Source organism: Mus musculus, chromosome 6 (genome assembly GCF_000001635.26).
Source record: "Mus musculus strain C57BL/6J chromosome 6, GRCm38.p6 C57BL/6J".
Lineage (NCBI taxonomy): Eukaryota > Metazoa > Chordata > Mammalia > Rodentia > Muridae > Mus > Mus musculus.
The window spans coordinates 29407512-29432830 of NC_000072.6; the positions used below are offsets into that span (position 1 = coordinate 29407512).

Sequence of the window (25319 nt, forward strand, 5' to 3'; positions counted from 1 at the left end):
AGAATTTGTTATGTAGACCAGGCTGGCCTTAAACTCACAGAGGTCTCTGCCTCTGCCTCCCAAATGCTGTGATTTAAGCTTGTGCCACCATGCCTGGACCTGTCTAAGAACTTGTGGTTGGATTAAAGAAGAAACATTAAAACTGGAGTTCAGGGGTGTTGAATCCTCTTACAAGTAAAATACCGTATATTGTAATTAAGGCCAGTTTGTGCATCTTAAATGTTAGTAGAACTAGTGTTCTAAGTGCTGTGATTCTTTGTCTGTGAATGAGTGTGTGCTGTATGTGTGTTGGAGTAGGGGACGCACTGACATCTACACATACTGTAGAAGCCAGGGGTTGATATGGGCATCTGCCTCTATCAGTGTCTGACATACCTTTTCTGGAGACAGGATCTGTTACTGAACTTGAAGTTTACCACCTTGACTAGACTGACTCACTAGGGATCCCCCAGAGTCTACCAGTCTCCACACCCTCAGTGCTGGGGTTATAGGTACAAGCTACCATCCCTGGCTTTTTAATGGAGACGTTGGGAATCTGAACTTAGGTCCTCATGTTTATACAAACACTTTACCTACTCAGCCACTTCCCCAGCCCCAGTAATATTATTCTTTTCTTGAAATCTTTATTTGGTTTTATTTATATGTATGTGTATCTGTGTGTCTGCCATGTTTGTGTAACTGCTGAGTCCAGCAGTGGGCGCTGAGCTGAAGTTATAGGTGGTTATAAGCCAGGTAACATGGGTGCTGGAAACTGATGTCGCTCTTGTAGAAAAGCATCAACTCACTTAAAGACTGAGCCATCTCTCTGACTCTCTGGCCCTGTTGGTTCTTATTCATAAAGAGATAAAGCATGGGTATTTGTAGCAACTGGGAAATTTTAATTAACCTTTTCTCTCTTCTAATGCTTGAGGAAAACATTTTAGATTGAGATGGGCTTTTTTTGTCAGCAGATGAAGAAAACGAATATGACTTGGGGGTGGTATGCTTGCTGGCTTGCATGGTAAGGCCCTAGGTTTTATCCCAAGCACCCTTCCTCCTCACCAACAAACAACCAAACAAACAAAACCCCACAAGGAATATTTATCTGTAGCCAGGCCAGTGTCTTCAGTGTGAAGAGAAAGGAAAGGAAGGATGGCCAGCATGAGTGGGTTGTCTGTGAAAGGCAGATCTAGAAGGTTCACATCTGGCAGGGCTTTGAACTAAAAGAGTCATGGGGGCTATAGTTGTCCCTCAGTTGCTAGAGGGCTTGCCTAACGTGCATGGAGCTCTGTACTGCATAAAAAGTCAGGCACTCAGGAGGTAGAAGCAGGAAGATCTGAAGTTTCAAGTCAGAGACCTGAGGCTCTGGAGAGAGAGAGAGAGAGAGAGAGAGAGAGAGAGAGAGAGAGAGAGAGAGAGAGAGAGAGAGACAGACAGACAGGCAGGCAGGCAGGCAGGCAATGGGGAGGTAACTAACTATAGTTAACTAGAAACCTAAATACAATAAATTCAACTTATCTAAACCTTCAAGAGTTCCTAAATGTGCAAGATGATATTTCAATTGGGGCTTCATGGATGAATATACTGGGTGTGTATTCTGTGCATCAGAAAAAGAGAAGCTATGTAGCCCTTTGCTGTTGAGTTTCCACTCAGGAAATATTGGGGCTGGTCATCAGTGCTTCTGTCCACTGAGGAAGCGCTCATCTCTCATCTCTTTCTGCTTCCCTTCTGTAGATGAACTACACCATCTTCGGGAGCGCTACAACTTACTGAATGAGGAGTATCAGGCCTTGCGGGAGAGCAACAGCAGCCTCACAGGGCAGCTTGCTGAGCTGGAGAGTGATAGGTAAAGCCAGGGCAAAGAGCACTGCATTCTCCTAGACTTCCCCAGGAGACAGAGGCTGGGATCATGAGTAGTTCTCTGTTCCTGGAAAGCAGTCATGTCTATGTACTCCCAAGGGTATGGAGTCCTCCTAGGAGCAGGTTCAGAATGCCACCAAGCTGTCAGAACTATAGTTAAGTGAGCTATAAGATGCAGTTTTCCTCTATTCTTGGCATTAGAGCCATCCAGCTAGCTCAGCTTTATATTAGATCAACTGAAATCCCTTTATTATCCCATAGATGTGATTCAATGTAGTGGCATAGAACAGCATTCCTAATGCTGCGGCCCTTTAATACAGTTCCTCATGTTGTGGTGATCCTCAACCATAAAATTATTTCTGTGCTACTTAACTCTAATTTCACTAGTGTTATGAATCGCAATGTAAATATCTGATGTGGCCTTCAAAGGGGTTGTGACCTGAAGGTTGAGAACCACTGGCACAGAGCCTCTAGGTTAGATGTGTCTTGACATCAGAACCAGCCTTGAAACCAGCTAGGTCAGTCATAGGATGTTCCAAAGTTAAAACGCCCATGCAGTGAAGTGCTGGAGGTTTTGTGTAGTCTTCTAAACATGTAGGTCTGAGAGGTGAAGCACAATAAAGGCTCATTAGTAGTTGTGACCTAACTGGAAGCACTGGCCCTGAGCATGCCTGACAGGAGGTAGCGGTTCCTCCCAACACAACCCTGGGTTCTGGATTACAGGACACGGAGAGCAACAGAGCGATGGTTGGAATCTCACCTGCTACGGAGTACGATGTCCTCCGAGTCTCAGACGTCAGAACTGGATTTCCCAGAGCCTGACCCTGTGATGCAGCTTTTGCGCCAGCAGCTGCTGGGAGCTGAGGAACAGATGCAGGACATGCAGGACAAGGTAGGCGACAGAGAGTGGAGTGGCAGGCTGCTGCTACCATCAGTCTCACTTTTCCCTGGCCTGTAGTAGGGAAAGAGCTAACAGAGGAGCCCTGCACTGTAGGAGGGTATGGTGCTCTGGGGTCTTGCCTGACTGATAGAAGTATAGTCATCTGTCAGGGGATGACATTTCAGTCAGAAAATGGACCAGATATTTTGTCCCATACAGTTATGTGGATGCTGAAAACTCTTATCCCTTCTGATGTTGTAGTGCAGCATATTATTGAACATGTGTGTGGTGCTAGTGTACATAGGCCTACTGTGTGTGAAGCTGCCAGCTGTGTGCAAGTATGACACATATCATTGTTACATAGTAACGTGACGTGAAGAGAGTGCTAATAGTTTATGTTTCTACCACATTGTGTTTTACTGTTATTTTAAAAGCCTTCATCCTTAAAAACAAAGAAAAAGTGTTCATTATAGAACAGGATACCAGAACGGCGATGGTGGCTCACACCTTTAATTTCAGCACTTGAGAGGCAGAGACAAGCAGATCTCTGAGTTTGAGGCCAGCCTGATGAAGTTTCAGGATGTCCAGGACTACACAGAGAAACCCTGTCTCAGAAAACAACAACAAAAACAAACAAAAAGGCCAGGACACCATATTATACTGACAGCATCTTCAGACATCTCGTATCTGCTGCCGCTATTAATGGCACCATTTTCATTTGCGCTTAGTTCACTGTCAGGGTATATATTAGCATCCCAAGAGCAATAAAACACAGTCACAAACACACGTGCTGTGCTTATCTAAGTTTGTGTAAGTGTACTCTATGATGGTCACACGATAATTCAGTAGTGTAATGACACATTTCTCAGCATGTGTCTACGTTGTTATATGACACCTGACTATATTCTAATTAAATGAATGACATATTTTCCCAGGTCATGGTGTGTGTGTGTGTGTGTGTGTGTGTGTGTGTGTGTCTCATCTACTACAAATCAGCCCATTGCATTTCCCACACAGTGTAAGAACTTGTATTGTGAATTGGAAGAGCTACAGCATCACCGCAGAACCAGTGAGGAGGAGCAGAAGCGGCTGCAGAGGGAGCTCAAGTGTGCCCAGAATGAGGTGCTCCGGTTTCAGACCTCCCACAGCACCCAGGTGAGCACTGCCAGGGGAAGGGAGGGCAGCAAGGCTCAGAGTCACCGCCTCCAGGTGGACATCAGGAGTGAGGCTGACCTCTGCTGGCTCTTACCCTGTGACCAGGACCCAACAGCATCACCCAGAGCCCCTGCATATAGAAGCCACATAGGATGGCATGTAAAAAGGTGTCCTTGTTGAGTGTCTTCATCACTGAAGAAACCCAGCCATAGACCCAGAGAGCTTCTTCTCAAGGTCTCTGCATCAGAGAAGTATCACAGAGGCCTGGATAGGGCCCACGGCTTCTTGAGAGTAACTGCTCTACCCGCATCCTCCCTACTGCAGCATGAGGAGCTGAAGAGCAGGCTCTGTACCCTGCAGCAGAAGTATGACGCTAGCCAGGACGAGCACAGTGAGCTTCTGAAGGTGCAGATGCAGCTCGAGACTGAGCTCCAGCAGCTCAGACTCCTCAGATGCACTCCTGTAGAGAGCCAGAGTGAGAAGGTAACCGTGCCAAAGGCAAAGGGACAGCGGAGGGGCCACTAGCACCGCACTGAGGTTGAGGGGCTGTAAATAACAGGAGCTCCAGAGCTAGGGATACAGCTTTTGGTAGACTGCCTGCCTGCCTAGCATCATGAGGTCCCAGGTTCAGTCTCTAGCGCTGAAACAGAACAAAAGGAGACAACTGTTTATGAGCCTAGTGTTGTAGAACATATCTGTTATGACAGAACTGAGAAGCTAGAAGCAGAGGAATCAGGAGTTCAAGGCCAGTGCCAGCTACATAGACTGAGTTTCATGAGATTAGATTACATTTGTTTACAAACAAGCAAGTCAAAAGAATAACTGTCTTCTTAAAGTTCTGCGTAAGGAGGGGGGCAGGGGAGGGGTAAAGCAGCAAGTGGAAGGGAGGAGGAAGACTCTCAGGTGGTCAGTGGCTGAGTCAGGAGAAGAGCAAGGTCATAAAACCCAGCACCACTACCCAAAGCCCCCTGCGTGCAGGAGTTGATGTGCCGGCTCCAGAAGCTGCAGGCCCAGCACCAGTGCAGTGTGAATGAGAAAGAGCAGCTTCTAGAAGTCCAGCATCACCTGCACGACAAGCTGCGGTGCCACGAGTCAGAGGTGCATCGGCTCCGAAGCATGGTGGACTGCTTGCGAGAGAAAAATGAGAAGGTAAAAGGAAGGCCAGGCCAGGAGCACATAGCCAGGCAGGATCTTCTGTGAGGGTAAGCAGAGTGGGACTGTTGGAGTTCTGTGGAGGAGTTGCTGGTGAAGTGGACCCAGGGCATGTAGAAAGAGCTGCTTGTGAGATAGCCACAGTTTCCTTTTATTTTAAACCAGAAAATCAGTCTACAGACAGGAATCCTGTTGCTTCCTTCAGGAGGAAGTCTCCCAAGGTCAGGGTGTCAAGCCTGTTAAGGATAGGTCTGTTTGGTTCTCCCTGGCTGGGATGAAGTCAGGGTCGGAAAGGTAAGGGCGGAAAGATCAATAGTGAGGCGGTAGTTGTACATGGCATGATGGCTCTGCCTTCCTTACCCAGAATTCAGGGATACACCTCCAGCTTCAGGAGATGAAGGGATTGTATCAGTTCAGCAGGGATGAGCTGGAGCGCCAGAAGCACATGTATGACCAGCTGGAGCAGGACTTCCTGCTCTGCCAGCAGGAGCTGACAGAGCTCAAGTCCAGCCAGTCCCTCTGTGAAGAGAATGGAAACTGCTCAAACAAGGTAATTGTACTTCAGAGTGCTAAGGGCTTCTGGCCAGCTTGGGAGAGAGGAGAAGCAGACAAGGTCGCCCAACTGAAGGTAGAAGACAAAGGCAGACCCATGTCTGCTGGCCTTAAAACAGTTCGTCTTGAACTTGACTTGAATAAGAACCATAGCTTAGTAGATGAATGCGTTTGATCTCAGGCAGTATGAACATGTGGTTTTTATACAACCCCATGTATATATGCATTTCTACAGTGGTATTATAACTGTACTGATGTCTCATCATTTGAAGGGAGGCACATACATACACATGTATAACTAAACTAAAAAGAATAGAGCCAGATTTCTGAAACAACTTGCAAGTGATTTTAAGGATATGGTCTGTACCTTGAATGCTGATTTGAGTATTAGAAGAACCAGTGCTCTTTTAGGATATAGTCAGACTTGAAGTAAATTCCCAAATCTTGAATTTTGCTTCAAATTAAACAAAATGCTATTCTTGTTTTGTTTTGTTTTGTTTTTTAGAGATGAGTGTTGAGACAGAGTCTTGTGTTTAGACTAGGTTACCCTTGAACTTGTGGTGATTCTCCTGCTTCCACTTCTATTGCTCAGATTATAGGCATGTACCACCATACCCAGCTTGGTACAGGACAATATTTTTGACTCACTTTCTTTAAGAAAATAATTCCAGCAATGATACATAAGGGTTTGTTGACTTTTTCTGTGGTGTATAAGATGTCAGTCAGCCATTGCCATTTACCCTGTTGAGCACTGTCAGCCCTTGATTATGATAGGAACTAGAAAGGAGTGGAGCCCCTTGGGGAAAAGGCATAAGAGTCTTGGGAGATGGTGAGCCTGGCCATGTTCTGCGAGGGTGCTCCGGCTCCTGCCTCTCCCAGTAGTAGACAGTGACCCTAGGGAAAGGCCTTTATGATATAGAGGACTGAGAAGGTCACAGTCTGGTTGCCATTCCATCCCAGGGCTTACATTTTGCCTGCTTTCTTCACTCCCACTCAGTTGAGAGATCCACTGGATCCCTGATTTGCTTCAATACCTCGTACAGTGCTAGAGCTTACAGGAAGTGAAAGGTGTGCTGCCGTACAAGTCACTGAGGTTTTACTTGATTTTAAAATACCTGGTTCTGAGAATAAGAGGCTAATGTAGCTTTAACCCAAATTCAGCAATGGCTCTTACTTTACTAAAGGTTTTACAGTATGATTAAGACTAGGGATGTAGCTCGGTGGTAGAGCACTGGCCTAGCATACATTAGGTCCTAGGTTCAATTTCCAATATGGGTGTCAAAAGTCAGGAAAACAAAAAATAAGAAAAATTATATCCAAATTAAGTCCTGATTGATGAAGTAAATAAATTAAGTCTAAAAACAATTGACAGGGTGGCTTGAACTGGTTTTCCCTGCACTGCTGGGAGCTGGAGATAGTGTGTCACAGGGAAGGGAGGGCACTGAGATCTCTGCTTCTCAAGCTACTCTCTGGGAGCGTGGCAGATGAGCTTAGTACAGTATGATGGAGTGCTCAGAACTACCTAATGGCGCCCCCTTAACATAGAGGTCTGAGCTGCACAGGGCGATCAATCCAGGTGACTGAACAAGGAAGAGAGGGGGCCGAAAAAGTGGCAGGAGGCAGGGAGCACACGGTGCTGTGCCAGCCCCTAACTATACCTTCTGTAGTAACCTTGCCCTGCACTCCTGACCCATAGTGTGATGCTCTGCTGGCCAGACTGACAGAATTGCAGGACAAGTTCAAAGCCAGCCAGGAGGAGATTGGGCACCTGCAGATGGAACAGTGTGAGCTCCTGGAGGACCAGAGGAGGCTGCAGGAGGAGCAGGGCCAGCTGCAGGAAGAGCTGCACAGGCTCACATTCCCACAGCCCAAATGTGGCATCTTGCAGAAGGTACTCATTGCCAGGGCGAGACCATTGATCAGGGGGAGGCTGCTCTGAGAGGCTTCCAGGTATAGCTGTCCATGGGGAAGAGAGGGAAGTGAGCAGTTTCCTTTCTTGCTCAGGTACCTTTTATTTTCTTACCATTCTCCCCACAGAGCTGATTTGGGTTTTTCTTCATAAAGGCTTTAAACTTTAACATTTATATTCTGAAGTCTGTGCAGTGTTATGTATTTAGCTATTTGGTCAGTCTGGAGGAAGTACACCTGAAATCAGTTTGTGAACTGTAAAATATCTACACATTGGAGTCTTTTTTTTTTCCGATTAGCAAACTTCCATGGAAAGAACCGCTTTCCCCAGAAGGGCTCTGTGAAGCAGGGAAGAGGCAGAGCCCAGCAGGGATGGGGCTGAGGAGGGCGTTTCTTCCTTAATCGCCGCCTTTCCTTCCTCCTCCCTACTCAGAGTCAGGAGCTGCTTTCAAAGCTGCAAGATCTGTGTGAAATGCAGCTGCTCTACCAAAACATGCAGGAGCAACAGCGAAAGCTGACACAAAACCAGGAGTGTGTACTGAAGGAGCAGCTAGAGGCACACAAGCATCTTCGAGGTTTCAAAGAGTCTCATTTCCAGGAAGTGTTGGCGAACCCTCAAGATGCTAGAGGGCCTAAGTCCTCCAGTTGTGAGAATAAGGTAACCACAGCAGCAGGAAGGGGTTTGGCTCTTGTGAGGACAGCTGTGCGGCAGGGAAAGGGCTCTGTAGAAGAGTTGAACCAGGAAGGCCTATTTGGATAGGAAGTAGGATGAGACTGACGCCCTTGTCAGGGTCTTCCACGGGCTCCACTACTTAGACACCCTGAGTATCTCACGCAGAGGCGCACGCTCTGCTGTGATGTTTGGATGCAGAATGATTTTCTTTTTAAAGAGCTGAAGAGAAAGCAGCATCTAGAACAGAGTTTAGGTGGCCTGGAAGGTCTGTCTGACCACTGGGTTCTATCCCCACAACATGGCATTTTCAAAATATGTGCAATCAGCTCACTGTTTGTTTTGATTCCTGTTGACCAGCCCTGAGTGTGTCATCTTTTTGTGTGGGCTAGAAAGTCTGCTCCATTGTCAGAGTCTGTAACCTTTTGAGTCTCCATAACAAATCTAGCCCCAGTCATCTCCAAGGAAAACAGTTGCAGCAGACAGGATCATGGTGCCAACTACATTATTTTACTGAACGTTGGGCCAGGTTATAGGAACTAAATAGAAAAATCATTGTTTGTCAGACACTATCAGGAGTCACTGTCATGCCTGTGAGGTAAGATGGCTAGGAATTTCTACACAAATCTGTTCAGAGTTGGGCAATAAATTTGGTCCAAGGTCTCAGTGTAAGCAAGAGCAGGTAGACAGTTTCAGTTCAGGCTAAAACTACCAGTTTTAATATTCCCATGAACAAGGAGAATCAGGAAATGGAGGAAGTCCAAACTGTGGGACTTCTTGAGCATTCCAGGGGTGTTAGATATCCAGGCTGAGAGCCTGGGTAGCATAGAAACTGGGAAGTCACGTGTAAACTGTTTCCTTGATCTAATACTGAATGTATACTTGAGGCATGGAAAACATACTTTCAGGGAGAAGGTACAGGGACTAGTGAGGAGCAAGACCTTGATTCCAAGCCTGAATCTTCCAAGAAACAAATTCATAGTCACACATTTGCAGCTGGGCTGATTGTCCCATGAGGGGTGGTGGAGAGGACTGAGCCCAAGGTCAGGATGGGGGCACTTGACTTAAGAAGATCATCGGTGTGATAGGGAGCCCGGGTGTGCGTGAGACCTACCTACACAGCTTCAGGGAGGAAGTTTCTGCCAGAGTACAGAAACCAGTAGAACGGGAGCTCTAAAATCACTTAGTATCTGTCCTGGGAGATTTTTTTCAAAGTAGCAGAAAGCTGCCCCACACCAGTCTCCTGTAGGTTAAGGCAAAGGCAAAGGCCTTGTGAAACAGAGGTAGGTGTGTGTGCTCTTCTCTCAGGTAAGCACTCACATCTGCCCTAGGAGAGGGGCAGCTGAAAGGACTGGAATATCTCACAGTAATGGTGATGTCTCCTGCCCCCTGCCTCCCCCCTAGTTCAAGGTGCTTATGGACCAGCTGCAGGCTCTGCAGGTGCTATATGACACCAGTCAGAAACAGCAGGAGGTACTGCAGCGGGAGCATGGGCGGCTCATGGAGGAGCGGAAGAGGCTGCAGGCTGAGCTACAGCTCTGCATGGAAGAAATGCAGGTGCTCCAAACTCAGTCCCCCATGATAAAAAGGAGTTTTGAGTACTGCGGGAAGAACTCAGGCAGCAGGGCCCCCAGCACTGAGAACTTCCACAGGAGTTACGAGAGCTCCATTGATGAAAATGAGGGCTATCAGAAGAGTTATGTGAGCTCCCAGCCCAGCACTGAAACCTTCCTCAAGAGCTATGACAGTAGCACCAGTGCCAACGAGGCCTTTGAGAAGAGTTACTGCTCCAGCAGCACAAGTGTGAGCTATAAGAAGAGTTATGGCTCTGTCAGTAGTGGTGAGACCCTTCACAGGAGCTATGCCAGCAGCAGTACTGATGAGGACCCAGCTGAGCCTGAAGACTTGGAGGTAACCATTGCCAGGTTATTGGTCAGGCAGGGAAGGTGGGTTCCTCTGAAAGAAACAGCACCAGGGGAAGGGCATATGAATGAGATAGGAGCAGGGGCAGAGCAGGCTCGGAGTATGGAAGACTTCTGCTAGTGACTGTCCTGCTTCCTCTTACTCCTGACAGACGTGTCCTGGTTTGCACAAAGACCCCGAGGTTCAGGACTTTGAACATAGTCAGGATGTTCTTTATGGGAGGAAGTATGGTCCCCCCGCCCCACCCCCAGGCAGCTCCAGGAAAGGGCCAGAGGTGTAGAGTGTAGGACAGAGATCAAGGGCTTCTTGGGGTGCTGTCATCAATCCCCCACTCTCTGCAGCACTTTGAGGAAACAGTGGCCAAGGTGCTGACCAAGTTGCAGGCAGTGAAGGCCCTGTACCAAGTGAGCCAGGAAGAGCACTGCCAGCTGCAGCAACGGATGCACAGGCTGCTGGCCAAGCAGAAGGAGCTCACAGAGGAGCTGCAGTGCTGCGAGAAGGAGCTGAGGGAGTGCATGGAGAGCCTGGGGAAGCCCCTGCCTCCCCAGAGTGACAAGTGCGAGGTAACAGTTGCCAGTGCCAGAGAGCCACCTTAGAGAACGGGGCGTGGGGGTGAGGGGCCGGCAGTCTGCAGCATCTGATGGGCATTGTCAGGTGAAGGACCCTCCAGTGCTCACTGTCCTGTGACTTACTGGTAATTCCAGGCTACTTTCGTGACGATGCTCTCTCCCCTCGCTGCTTCTATTCTGTCTTTTACTTTGTACCCCAGAGCACTTGTATGGAGCTGTATTTTTTTTTTAACTTGCCAATATTTTTTCATTATTTTAAGTCCATTGTCTTTTTTCCCCAACTAGATTATATGCACTCTGAGGACAGGGCTCTGACCAGCCATGGTTCACCGTCCAATGGGAGAATCACTGTATGTGTGTTTGGGAGAGATAGAACATATGCAGAGAGTGATGGCCACACAGACCTATGCTGATTAGTACTTACTAAGTGAACCATGTGCTGCCATCAGCCCAGGAAGGCAAGCCTGAGATTAGGGGACAGGTTTAACTTCGTATGTTACCAGGACGGGGTTGCAGGTGCCACATGTACTACTACCAGGTGTTCTCAGCAGTTCCCTAGTAACTAACAAAGGAGTGGAGTGGGTGAAGTGGGAGTTCCTGGAAGGAAAATTAGATGATAATAATGCCTGAGCTTCAGAAGTGGCGGCAGGCACTCATGTAGTTATTCCCTTGACAGGTCACGATCAAAAAACATAACATCAATATTTTTAACTTAATAATAATTTTTATCATTCTAGATGCAGATCTTCAGGTATTTCAACTTGGGGTGGGGGAGCTATCTGTGAAGCCTCTTAGGTTTCATTGCCTACTTGAACTTCTTATTGTCCACTTCCTTGTGAGCTTTAGCAGGGAGATCTGTGAGAGAGTGGTTTCCTAAGAAAGTCCTGGGCTGACTGGGTGGGACTGCTGTGCTGTGGATAACTGGAGTCCCACTACCAACAGATCAAAGAACTGCAAACTAAGCTGCGGGAGCTGCAGCTGCAGTACCAGGCTAGCATGGATGAGCAGGGGCGGCTTCTGGCCGTGCAGGAGCAGCTGGAGGGGCAGCTGCAGTGCTGCCAGGAAGAACTCCGCCAGCTCAAAGAAAACAGGCCCTCTATTAGCTCAGAAGCCAGGGGCAAGAATGTCAATAAGAATATGAACAAGAATGCCAATGGAGTTAGAAATAAGAAGCTGAGCATGGCGTGCTCAGAGGATTTGGAGAACGGTTTTGAGAATGAAAAGGTGAGTTGGAGCCTTAGAAGCCAGAGAGGCCCCGGCGGGTGGAGGAGGCCCTGGGAAGAAACAAAGGCACTGTGAGGAGGTATACTTTTAGTACTGCTAATACAAGAGTTCCAACTATGTAAGCAATTGGCCACTTTCCTGGGTGCTTTGGGGAGAATGCCCACCAGTTGCTTTCACTAGCCTAAGTCCATCTCTGGGACCCCTGTTATTCCTGGGTTTCATGGTCAAAGCCCATCATTACACAATGAAAGATCAGCTAGATGGAGAGAGAGGGATTTATGTGTGCAAGAGGATTGGCTGTGGTAAGAATGACCAGAAAGGGAGGAAGCAGCCATTGAGGACCAAAGTCCAAGAGTCTTGGATTATGGTTATCCGCTTGAAATGGCCTCATGGTTAGATCTGATTGCTAGCTTAACAAACTAAGTGTGACTGTCCTCCACATTACTCTTGAAAAGATTAGTTTGTAGTTCCAAAATACAGTCTTGCACAATGGGACTCTGATGTGATATAAGTAGAGCTTTCTGGAGGTAATATAGCCCTGTCTGGAGGGTAAGATTCATTTAGGTAACAGCAGCCCCACCCTACCCTGCCTCCACCCTGCAGAATCTGGAGGTGATGCTATACTACAAGGCCAGCCAGAGGAGATTAGATGAGCTAATGAAAGAAGAAAAAGAGATCGAAGAGGCAAGAAAGAAAGAAAGAGAGAAAAAAGCCAAGAAAGACTTGTGTAAACTAGCTACTAATCCAGCAGCAGATCCTAGGGCAGAGCCTGAGCCGACAGAAGATGAGGAGGAAAACTTTGAAGAGTACAGAGAAGGGGAGGATGAATCTTGTGAGGCTGCCGAGGAAGGCAACCCCCTTAAGCTTTCTGAGAGCAAAAAGGTAACCACAGCAGAAGGCTAGACCAAGTGGGAATGAGCCTGGGGCTCGGGTGCTCTGGTGTTCAGGAGTGGCCCCACCGTGGATGCACCAATACAAGATAGAGGCCAGTGAACATCTGTTGGACAAGGGAATGGGGAAGGGATTGGAGAGGGCAGTCTTTCTGAAGAAAATGGCAGGCTTAAATTAAGTTGCTAGAGCCATTGTACAATGACTGCCTTTTCTCAGAACCAAGGTGGAGGTCATGTGTCCTTTCACTTACACTGTAGCACTCAGTCACCTGTCTGTATCAGCAATGTCCCCTCATCCCTCTCCCTGACACAAAGGATGGTGCAAGCCCTTGTTAAGCACATTTCTGCCAGCTGCAGCAAGTCAGTTCATCCTGTGTTGCCATGATACCCTGTGAGATGGTTAACCTTCTTGCTAGTGCCCACTGGGTTTTGAGTCTCACATCATAGGATGTGAAAGTTGGACCTCAGGAGGGAACAGGGGTGATGTCGAAAGTTGGAGTCTGTGCAGCTGGGACACTGGCCTGTCTACCGCTGCTCTAACCCTTAGTTCCTGGATTTATGACAGGTTGGAGAGGAAGTATCTTGGGGTATAACCAGATGACATAGGCAAGTTGGCTGCTTACAGAAGTATTTGCATCTTATAACAATTGATACATTTCTGTTGGTATGTATCAGCTGAATTCCTGCTTTGAAGTTAGTTGGCTACTAAGTCCCCAGTTGACAGTACAGAAAATTTCTCTTGTGGTGGGTTATCCCACTCACTTTATAGATACCTGGAATTTTGCAATTCAGTCTGCATTGCTGATTCATGATCTAGTATTCAGTTCCTGTTAGCCACGAGATGGAGGATTGTTACTTAAGATGTAATCAGGAGTGACTACAGCCTTTCCCCAGGCCAGTGTTTCTTCTGAATGTACCATATTCTACCACAGGCTAGTTCAGAGAGCATAGACTTCTTGCCCTTAGGGACCACTTTTCTAAATCTTAGCTTGACTTTCGTACCTCAGAAGCAAATACATTTTTGATGTCTGCACATGTAGATGCCCTTTTGCCCTAGTGGATCCTGAATCTTTTGCAGACCATTCAACTGGCATTCATGTTACTGCATACAAATTCAGTTTCTCTCTATAAGTTGCTGTAGTCAAAGAAGTATCCTTCTCCAGCCTTAGCTTATTGTAGTACATTTTGTCTTACAATGTATTATATTCCTATGGGATTGTAGAAACCAGAGCTCTGCATACCTCTAAAATTGGTAGAAAGTAAGGCTGGCATGTAGCCTGGCTAAGGACTGGCTCTTCCTGAAGTGATCTGGGAAAAGTGTCTACCCAGTTCCTGTAAGGAAGCCCACTGTACTCTCTGAAGCTTCACTTCCCTGAGTATCCGACTCTAGAAAGATCTAGGTGCAGGTAAACTTCTGCTTGACGAGATATGAGCTGTACACGACTGGTCTCAAGACCTAATTTGGACCTATCTACTGTTTGACTCTGTTTTGCAACTGTTCCAGGCTGCCAGTATGAGGAATTCCTCTGCTCTTCTCAAGGCTCTGGGAGCAGAGAAGAAATGATACTTCTCCAGTTTATATGGGTTTTAACCTTGGATTCTTCTCTCTTTCCCTTTGTTTTCTCATCCTCATTATCTGTTGGGTTTGTGTGTGTGTGTTTCCATACAATCACGTGTCTCCCGGTCTCTCCTGTGCTTCTCATTTGACATGTTGCAGCCATCCCCTGCCCCTGATCCCCCCATATTCTCCTTGCCTCTTGTAGGCCTGGTGGTCATATCAGCTCTGCTCTGGTGCTGGTGGGCTGAGACATCGTCCTAACCCAGGTACTGGTATTGCTTCCTCTCTTCCCTCTCAGCTTCTTACTTCTCCCATTATACAATAGGTGATGCTCAGGTCTGAGTTTTAGCCCTGGCTTTTCCTTTTTTTGCTGTAAAACCTACAAGCTTCCTTGAGCATGCCATGATTGATGTATGTAATGGACAGGTTGTTGGAGTGCTTTCCAGAAGCACAGGTTGAGTTTCTGTCTTTGGCTGCGTAAAATTTGGATAAGAACATCTCTGTTGCTACTGACAGAGCTGCTCCGCTCTTCTGATGAGCTGATGTTTGCTTAAATTCTAGAGCCAAACATTTGCCATTGTTTGAACTTGGAAGGAATTCCTCCCTGTGTTTAAGGTGATAGAGGAGGTCTAAAGAGCTGTGGTCCTTCTGGTCCTCTGGGGAGCATTTGGATGAGCACACTCTGAATTGGTCCCATCTACCTTGAAGGAAGTAGAACTGAATCCCCATTGTACTATGTTGCTCACCTTAAAAGTTCTCAAAAGTTTGGAACTTCTGGTTACCAGAAAAATGTCAACAAAATACCAGGGAATTATATACATTCCTTTGGGTCACCAGATTCCATTGTCATTGGCCTCTCAAGCCAGACTTCTGGAGAGGGTGTGATGTTGCTGAAAAGTTTCTAATGATTAGAGATGAAAATACTCTCAGGAAGTCAAGAGCGACGTGTTCTGGGCACCTCTCCCTTGGCCCAGTTCATGTAATCTGCTCTGTTGACAGAATTGCCAGTTTAGGATGGAGATTGTTCCATGGTCTAAGGTAGGAACCCGAGGTGCCTCCTGGAACCTGTAAGTTCTGTTTTGACTTCCTTCTCAGACTCTCCCAGCTGCATCACCTCTGTCTCCTCCTCTTCTGCCTCTTTAAATAAGGTACAGTTAGCTTAATGCAAAGTTTTAGAGAGGCAGTTTTTGTTGATGGCACCCCTCGCCATTTTCCTTTTAAAATTTATTTATATCACATTTATTTGGGGAGCTGGTGTATGAAGGTTAGAAGACAACTCTGGGAATCTGCTTTTTTTCCTGCTACCTTGTGTGTCCCAGGGATGGAACTCAGGTCATCAAGCTTAGCAACAAGGGACTTCACCTGTTGAGTCATCTTGCCTTCCCTCCCAGCTTCTTTCTCTGTTTGCCTTCTTACAGCCTTCAACCTTTCTCTTTTCTTTCTTTTAGGCCTTTCCCACAACAGTCTTTAGCTCCTTTCACGATGGAGAGCTCTCCTTCTCCTGGCTCCTCCCTGAGTGCTTGCAGAAGTCTCTTGGGTTCCTATGGAATAAGACACAAGGGCTTCAGCCACAGCCCTTAGCCAGGCTTCACCATCCCCATCAGAGTGCAGGGAAGGGACTATGGCTAGGTTTTCTTGGAATCCTTGTGTGCCCTGAGCTCTGGCTGGGTCCCCAGTGTACAGCTTGCGCCAGGTCTTGAGGCACTGCCATTACAAGGCATTGACAGTTGCTAAGAACCTGACTGAGTCTGTCACCTCCTGTTAGCTTTGTCCCAGGGAGCAAAACATGACTAGACTTGAGCATCTTCAGTGGTAAATAAAGGGTGATGACTGCCTGCCTGTTCTTCATGGTTTCTGGGAGGATCGGATGAGTTTGTTCCTCTGGGTCTACATGGGAGAAAGAGCGAGCCTGCTCCTACAAGTTGTCCTCTGAGCTCTATATGCACAACCTCCTTCCAATAAATAAATAATGTAATGACATTTTTAAAAATTAAAAATGATTAATTTTTAAAATCCAAAAAAAAGAGGCTACCCTCAAATGGTGTGTGCTGTGTGCCAGGCACTTCTCTAGTCACACTGCGTATACGGATAGGCTCAGCCCAGGCAGCAGCAGGCCTCAGAGAAAGCACTTACTACGCCATTTCACACATGAAAACTAAACAGAAGATGACTGAATCCAGCCAGGAAATTGTGGATATGACTATAAGGAATTGGTATTAACAGTTATAAGGGGGTACTAGTGTGAAGGGCTAACACGAAGAGGGGGTGGCTCCCTCTTCTCAAAGGAATGAGCAGCCAACATTAACATATACCTGCAATCCTGTCACTTCAGTTAGGGAGGCAGGAAGATGGGATGTTTGAGCCAGCCTGGGCTGGTCCCTGTCACAGAAAACAATAAAACCAAGTTCTCTTGTTTCTTAGCTCTTTCTCTGCTCCCTCCCTTACCCCCCACCCCAGCCCACCTTCCCCCCTGTTTTGCCTCCTGGTTTTTTACACAGGGTCTCATACTGACCCCAAGTTCTATGTAGGGAGGACAAGCTTACACTCCACCCTCCTGCTGCCACCTCTGGATCACTGTGATTATATGTGTGGGTTACACTGAGTGTGGGCGTCCTGGGGTCAAGTCCAGGGCTTCATACATGCTAGGCAAGTATTCTACCAACCAAGTTCTATTCCCAGCACTCGTGTGTTATCTCTCGACATTCTGAGCACCCTTCATTGGTTGCCCCCCGGGAAGACAACACACAGCAGATTATACTGTTATCCTGTTGTGCTTATGGGGCCTCCCACCTCAGTGGCTCCCTTAGGTGACTAATATCATTGAGTGAGAGTTTCTAAGACCTTTGTGTATTGTGCACATAAGCATCCTTCCCTCACTCTGTACTGTAAACACTTGATTGTTTGGAGTCCAGAGTTTTTCACTTTTCTCTATTAGCTGTAGTTTACTGCTGTAGTGGAAGAGTTTTGTGGGGTTTTGTTTGATTGATTGTTTATCCCCACTCTGTGTTTTGGGTTTTCACAAAACTCTTCTTTCCTGCCGGCTTCATTCACATCCTCAGGTGTCAAGGCCACCTCGCCTTTCTCCAGATTTCATGGAAGGACCCAGCCTCTAGGGGCTTATCTTGCCAAGTTCTCTTTATTCAGCAATTTGGCACTTAAGAAATGATCATAACAGACAGTATTGATATCCTACTCTTTCTGCCTGTCAAGGAAATCTTGTCAGACAACTTGCTTAAGTGAGCTCCTTAGTCTGTCAGGTTGGTGACACAGCTAGAAGCTTGTGATTTCCTGGAGCCCAGAAGTTCTGTGGGACACCCAGATAATCCGGCATTGTCTATGTGCACATGGACGTGGGACTGTCCATGGAGCCTTTAACTGTGGCTACATCTACAGCAACAAATGACAGTCCCTCCCCCTGCCTCTTCAGTCACTAGAGCTGGCATCTAGGGTTTTCTTTTGTAGGTTTTGGGACAGGATCCCACGTAGCCCAGACGGGCTTCAATCTGGCCCTGCAGTGAATGCTGGGATTACGTGTGTGCTCCCAGAGCTGGAGTGAACATTCTTCCAGCTTGCCCGCTTGTCTTGCGAGGCCTGGCCTAGAGAGCAGGCAGCGGAACTCACTCCTGCTTCCTAGTCTCTACTGTGGATTATTTTGTAATCCACTTCTAACATTAATTTTTTTCATTTTACATGTTTTGTTCTTAGCAACTATTCCTATACAATTGGGGCTTATCTCTGCTCTTTGTAATCAGCTTAACTTTTCTTTGAGATGAGCTGTTCTTTAATGGAATATGCTAGCTTTAATGGGCTCTCTTCCATTTTCTTTTCCTCAAGCCATCTTCCCCTTGTGCTGTAACTTGTGATTCAAAATCCAAGTTCTTTAAGCAACGCAGTGAAAATGAGCAGTAAAAATAGGAACTATCTTTCTTATTTTTGTGTCTAAGAATTCTTTTTGTTTGTTTGTTTGTTTGTTGTTTTTTTGTTTGAGACAGGGTTTCTCTGTGCAGCCCTGGCTGTCCTGGAACTCACTCTGTAGACCAGGCTGGCCTCGAACTCAGAAATCCGCCTGCCTCTGCCTCCCAAGTGATGCCTAAGAATTCTTGTTTCCTGAATATTTGTTTTTTATGGTGTGTTCTCCTACCCACGAATCATGGGGTTCCCAGCAGCCAGAGTGTTTAGAAGCCTTATCACACTCAGTGCGTGCTGCAGGTTGTCAGGCCACAACCTGGTGACTGAAAGCGGGGAGCTGGGGTAAGGAGCGCATTTATTGGCTTGTGACACTGCTGCTCAGGACCAACAGCAGATTGCTGAATTTCCTCGAAGTAACACCATCTGACACAAGATCTCTGGCGACCAGTGATCTCTACTTCACCCTACAATGCATTTCATTGCTTCCTCTCAGGCCCCTTCCCCTTAATTTAGCTCTCACTTCTCTGTAAATCCCGTGAGCTATGCCTGCCTTCTCCAAAGGCCCAGGTTACCTCGCCTCTTCTCACACACCTACCGACATGAAGAGTCCCTGAAGGTGGGCCTGGAATCTTGTTGTGCAAATAGGAACCAGTATTTGAGACAAGCACAAATATGGGGATAACCTAAGTAACCATTCAGTGCCCTGCTACAAAGCTAGTGTGCTGGAATGAAACCACACAGTCTCCGTGATCACCCTGGAGGTGAGAGAGGCCAAGCCATAAGAATGTCCCTGAGGCACGCCCTCTAGTAGGCGGTGACTTCTGGCTTAAGGAAGGAGTTGGGAAGAAGGCTTGGAACTCACTGTTTTTCTTTGGTCCCCACAGAACATGTTTGGGATGTGGAAGCCTATGGTTTTCTTGGCTATTGCAGCAGTAGCTCTGTATGTGTTACCCAATATGCGACCGCAGGAATCAGAATACTACATGAAGTGATGGCAGACCTGGACCAGCCCAGAGGGCAGATCCCCAGAGGCTACCACCCTCACCTTTGGGCAGAATACACTGTGCCAGAGCCCCAACCCACCTATGTTTCTCCATCTCCTTTGCCTCAGCCACTCAGACTGGAAAGGCTTATGGGAGTTGCTGGCTCTCAACCTCCTGCCTTGTGTAAGAACCTGGGTTCCTTGTAATTAAATGTCAGCCTAATTACACGAGACATTGTGTGACTTTTTCTTCAATAAATGTTTCATATAGCATTGAACAGAGCAATTACCCTTCAGCCAAGTATATCCTGTAAGAGTCTGTTTTAAATATGATTTTTCAGAAATGAGGTTAGTTCCCTCTGCTGCCAGCTGAATCACAGAGAGGTTGATCCATACCAATGTAATCCTATTTCGAGGGACTCTTATTATGATCACAGAGAAATGGAGAGAACTGGGCACTCTGGGTATGGGGTTGGGGGCAATGGGCAAACAAAAGACCTTTGAGTTTCTGTGCCCTAAGATCTTCATGGGAGCCTTCATGGCTTACCCTTTCAACTCAGGAGATTCATTTTTGGAGACATTTTCATTTGTCAGGAGCCTGGCAACAAGCAAGACAGCTAATACTTGGACTGAAGAGAACTTCATGAAGCAATTATGTGGGAAAGACAGGAAAACCAAGGAGAAGTAGTTTGAATATGCTTGGCCCAGGGAGGGAGTGGCACTATTAGGAGGTATGGTTGTGTTGGAGTAGGTGTGGGCTTGTTGGAGGAAGTGTGTCACTGTGGGGGTGGGCTTGTGACCCTCCTCCTAGCTTCCTGGGAGACAGTCTCTCCTGGCTGCAGTCAGATGAAGATATAGAACTCTCAGCTCCTCCTACAGCACCATGCCTGCCTGGATGCTGCTATGCTCCCACCTCGAAGATAATGGACTAAACCTCTGAACCTGTAAGCTAGCCCCAGTTAAATGTTGTCTTTTATAAGAGTTGCCATGGTCATGGTGTCTCTTCACAACAGTGGAAACCCTAAGACACTGCCCTAGGATGGAGGAAGAAGGGCCTTAATACCCTCAGGTCACAATCCATTATTTAAGGAAGACAGGACATGAAGTCAAATCAGAACCAATGGAAGAATGCTGTTTGGTGACTTATTTCCTGGCTCACGCTACTAGTTTTCTTACATATCCCAGACCCGACTGCCCGGGCATGGTACTACCCAAAGTGGGCTGGACCCTCCCACATCAGTCATCTGTCAATACAATACCTCACATAGGTCACAGGCAGCTCTGATCCTGGTGGCACTCCTTCCTCCATTGAAACACCATCAGGTGGCTTTAGGCTATGTCAAGTTGACAGCTGAAGCTAACTAGGACACTGAGCAAAGCCTGATGACCTAAGGTCAATTCTCAGAATGCACAGTGGAATGAGAATTCCTGAAAATTGTACTCTCGCCTCCACGTGTGCACCATGGTGTGTGTGCCTTCTTCGCTCACCTGACACAGGAATAATACTTTTTAAAAGCTGGAGCCCTGAGAAAAGACACTGGCAGGAGTGCTATACCAGATCTGTGGTGATATGAGAAGTTTAGTACCCTTTCCTCCCATCAGCCTGTATCCCATTGGCCAAACTATCAGTGAATCAGAGAACAGATATGCCACAGTGATGTAATCTTTCAGGGTCAGCCTCCTGGAGCCTAAGTAGGACAGAAAAGTGAGGTGTGTCTTTAAGGAGATAGCAGAATGGCTAGGATAATTTATGCAGCAGCTTCCTATTTACTTCCTTCGTCTGTGATTGGTTGTGTTTTTCCACACATAAGACCCCCAACTGTTTTCTTAAGCCACGATGAACAGAATGGCCCTTGAGACACCCCGCCCCCTCCCTCCTATGTTGTATGACTATGACAGACTTCCTGGGAAGACTAAACACTCACCCACTCACAACACACAGATCAGATAGGGACTCCATGACAGATCCCACCAGTACAGATCCCACCATTCAAATCTGGTGAACCAGTGAGTTTAATTGGGGCTATGTACAGGAGCAGAAATGACTAAAGCAGAGCTGTGTCATCAAAGGCCACCCCAGCATGCATGGCAGCCTAAAAAGTTGACAATGTGGAGCACACTGCACAGCCTGCGGGTAGCACAACAGGTTGGAAAGTGTCCTTCACTGGTGGCCCAGTTGGTCCAAACTTCTTTCAGGCAGCTTGGCTGCTCTCAGATCTTCTTTGCAGAGCATCTTGCCTGCATCTTCTTGGAAGCCCCACTCCTTTAAGAGTCTTCTTTGCAACTTGGCTTTACTGTGTGGGTCACATATGCCACAGTAACAGTAGATCAAAGCTCAGATGACTTGGAGGACCACCAATATCATTTGGAATTAGAAGAGAGGGCAGGCTCTGGTAGTCAGTGCATCTAGTCAAGAGACCTGTACCCAAAGCCTGGATGACAGAATGTGGCTGGCCTTGCCTCACAAACATCAGTTGTTCTCTTTAGATACCTGTCCTCTCCTCATCTTAAATGGAGGGATGGAGGGATGGGGGTTTGGGGGGCTGGGAGGACGGGGGATGGAGGGATGGCTCAACTTCCTGCTCTTTCAGAGGACCTGAGTTCAGTTCCTGGCACCCACTTTGGGCAAATCACAACTGCCTATAACTCCCTCTTCTGGCCTCCAGTCACCCCATTTCTCTCTCTCCCTCTCTCTCTCTCTCTCTCTCTCTCTCTCTCACACACACACACACACACACACACACACACACTGTATAAAACACTTTCACTTTCTTCATCTGGCTTGGACTTGATGCTTTCAGGCCTTGTGACCCTGTGTTCCCAGAACACACAAAACAGGTCCCTTTAAAAGAAAAAAGAAAAAAAAAAAAAAAAAAAAAAAAAAAACAGGGCTGGTGAGATGGCTCAGTGGTTAAGAGCACCAACTGCTCTTCCCAAGGTCCTGAGTTCAAATCCTAACAACCACATGGTGGCTCACAACCATCCGTAATGAGAGATGACTCCTTCTTCTGGAGTGTCTGAAGACAGCTACAGTGTACTTACATATAATAAATAAATAAATAAATAAATAAATCTTTAAAAAACAAACAGAGAAATTCACTGTTTTTAAGTCTAGAGGAGTGTGTCTTAAAACCTACAGCCTGTCAGGCAGGCACCCCAATCTGGGTACAGTTAGAATGAAAAACACTAGCTACTGCATGGCTGCTTGCTTTCTGCCCACTGCCTATAGGCCAGGCTCGCCCACCGTCCTGTCTTCATGCAGATTAACATCTGCAGCTTCTGCCAAGTACCAGCTGCTGTTGGGGACAAGACAGATAGGTGTTTTTAAAGAGCACGGTACCGCTGGTTCTGGTAGGTTAATATTAGGATGGAAGGACATGGTGAGAGGATCTGGACTATGGACACACAGCTGTGCTGAAGGAATTCATTGTCTTAGCAGAAGAAGCAGCAGATGAGATCTGTGAGTTCCATGCATCATCCTGGTTTGGTTTGGTTTGGTTTGGTTTGGTTTGGTTTGGTTTGGTTTGTTATCTTTACACATTCTTTGGGGATGCTAGTAATACCATTTCACAAATGAGGAAATAGAGGCGCAAAAGAGCTGTGTCGCCTACTGAAGGTTACAGATCTAGAAGTGGAGAGACTGGGATTCAGCCCATGCATCTCTCCCCTCTGCCTCATATCCACACCAGGCCACAGTATCTATCCCTGGCTGCCAGAAGCCCTGCTCTGCAGTCCCCGAACCATCACAGGTGAGTGTGGGCGTGACCCTGGGTCCAAAACCCAAACTTATCAAACATGATCCATTTGACTCACTCCTGTGGCTCTAACTTGTTATAAATGGCTCTGCTTGGTGGCTAATAAACATTGTCTCTTGATGGGAGAGGCAGGCCCAGGTGAGAGGCAAGCCAGTCAACTTGGTCTCCTGAGATAGGTCAACAGATACTCAGGGGGCTATAAACGGCCTGTGGCCCTAGCCAACACTTCTCACGCTCACTCAGCTGATGAAACCACCTGTAAAGCCCCTCCTGGGACCTCTGCCTGGCTTGTGGGAAGAACATACTAGCTCTTCTCAGGGTGGGGGCCCCTCTTGGCAGGCCCTGGGACAGCATTGCGCACGGTCTGTTCTGCCCGCATGGCTGAGGCAGAGGCCTGGGCTCATGGGCTATATTGAGGGCTGAGTCACCAGCCTGCGCCTGGGTAGGCTGACTGTGACAGGCTGCTGGGGCCTGAGTCAGGCCCCGATTTATCCTGGAGAGCAACAGGCTCGAGTTTCGGGGAGGAGGGTGCCGGGAATCGTCCGTTGGCACTCTGTACCCTGCTCTGCTGACCTGTGGGGCCTGCACACCCATCTCCCAGATCTCCCAGAGTGAGATAATGAAGCGAAAAGACTGCTAGGGAGGCTATCCTCCCTCGGGAGGCAGGTCTCTCTGCCCTTGCTAGATCCCCTCTGATCATTTCCACCTCAGAGTCCCTGGCCCGACTGGAGATCCTCATAACACCCACCAGGTGGCTGAGAGCCATGAGGGGCTGACTATAACAGTTCAGCTCCCAGTACTCTGCCCAAACCCCTACTTCTCTCTCTAGTAGTTCTGAGAGTAATCTCTTCCAGATCTGTATTTTGGTTTCTTCAACAGAGACAATATTACAGAGCCTACTCAAGTGGGCTGTCAAAAGTCTGTCTTCATACACACACACACACACACACACACACACACACACACAACTTTGCTTGCGTGATCCAGCTCTGTATCCAGAGCTAGGCATCCCTCCACAGGAGAGCTGTGTCTTTCAAATAGACAGTGCTGGTGCCTGCTGGGGGTTTTGGCTGAGGGGTGAAGGTAGCGCTCTGGGAGAATGACAGTTTGGGAGACAAGGAGGGGGCTGCCAACAGGAGAGTGGAATTCCTAAGCGCCTTGTCACAGGCAGCCAACGAACATGAGCTGCGGGGCACTAGCTATTTATACCTCTCCTGTCACTATCAGGGCCTCCAGAGACACCCCTGCTCCACACACCATGCACCACAGGGCTCTTTTCTGCTCCTGGCCCTTTCTGCCCTCCCCCTCCCTCCTAAGGACCAGGCCTTCTCCTTAGGTGAGAAGGAAAAAGAAATGATTGCTGGGAGCTTCACCATAAGCTCCGCCTCCCCCAACTCCTTTCCAAGTCCATAGTGGGCACCGCTGTCGTCTGCCCTTGAGGAAAGAGCTCCCAAAGATGCTTTATTATTGCCTTTCCTTTCATTATGACTGCGAGGAGGGAAATAAGGTAAAATGATTTACCCAAGCCTCAGCGGTCACATGGCTTGAATTAAGGACTGTCTTCCTTCAAAGCTAAGCTTACTTAGTCTCGAAGGATGGGGAAGCAGTGGACACACATCTGACCTCTCCTTGCGATGTAAATTCATTTGTAGGTCCTTCCCTTGTGTGTGGCAGGCAGCTTGGATTGCCTCAGTTTCTCTGTTGTGAACATTTCCCATGTCTCTCACCTTATTGGGCTTGCCCTCAACCCAATCCTGCCTAGGCTTCTAGCCTGCCTCCCTTCCTGCCCGCTTTGCCCCTGGCCCTGCCCACTTGCCCCAGTCACATTTCCCTTGGCTGCTCTGCCAGGGCTCTTCCTGCTATTTGGCACACTTCTACTTTCCCTGGGAAGATCTGCCCTGTGGCTCATGTGGGCACATTGCCCAGGGGGCTCCCTGGTACTACCTGGGCAGCCCTTTTGTCCTCTCATCAACTTGGTTGAGTCACGGGGGGGGGGGGGGCGCACACAAAGTGACTCACTGGGTACCCTTGTTCTGAGCTCAGCTTCATTCTGAGCCAGTGAGTCTAAATGGGCTAATGACCAGGGACACTGAGTCAGGTCAGGAGCCTTGGTTTCCCTGTGGCCCTGGGTTTGGATTCCAAATAACGGTTTAAGCATTTTTTTCTTGTAAAGTGGCAAAAGTCATGGAGCCCCCTTGAACTCAGTCTCTCCTGGTCAATGTCCCTGCTCCTTCTGGTGTTCTCTCTCTCTCTCTCTCTCTCTCTCTCTCTCTCTCTCTCTCTCTCTCTCTCACACACACACACACACACACACAATTTCCTTTCTGAGTTCTTCACAGGTGGACAATACAAC

The 25319-nt window shown here is 47.6% G+C and overlaps 1 protein-coding gene across 26 annotated transcripts in view; it reads left to right on the plus strand.

Moving 5' to 3' along the window:
* Ccdc136 (coiled-coil domain containing 136) overlaps nt 1-19484 on the plus strand; it is a 30422-nt gene extending 10938 nt beyond the window's left edge. The window contains exons 6-18 of one of the 26 annotated variants that reach the window (XR_001785125.1): nt 1714-1825; nt 2563-2731; nt 3737-3874; nt 4199-4357; nt 4853-5023; nt 5391-5576; nt 7275-7469; nt 7920-8144; nt 9561-10067; nt 10421-10642; nt 11591-11872; nt 12476-14586; nt 19114-19206. Coding sequence is in view for 25 of the 26 variants with exons in the window: in NM_001347071.1 (NP_001334000.1) it covers nt 1714-1825; nt 2563-2731; nt 3737-3874; nt 4199-4357; nt 4853-5023; nt 5391-5576; nt 7275-7469; nt 7920-8144; nt 9561-10067; nt 10421-10642; nt 11591-11872; nt 12476-12754; nt 19114-19221 (2753 nt within the window). In the remaining variant the exon portion in view is untranslated. Of the gene's footprint in view, nt 1-1713; nt 1826-2562; nt 2732-3736; nt 3875-4198; nt 4358-4852; nt 5024-5390; nt 5577-7274; nt 7470-7919; nt 8145-9560; nt 10068-10420; nt 10643-11590; nt 11873-12475; nt 14587-15768 lie in introns of all 26 variants that reach the window. The other 25 variants (NM_001347071.1, XM_006505049.4, XM_017321565.2 and 22 more) reach the window with 25 other exon arrangements.
* The last annotated feature ends 5835 nt before the right edge of the window (nt 19485-25319 follow it).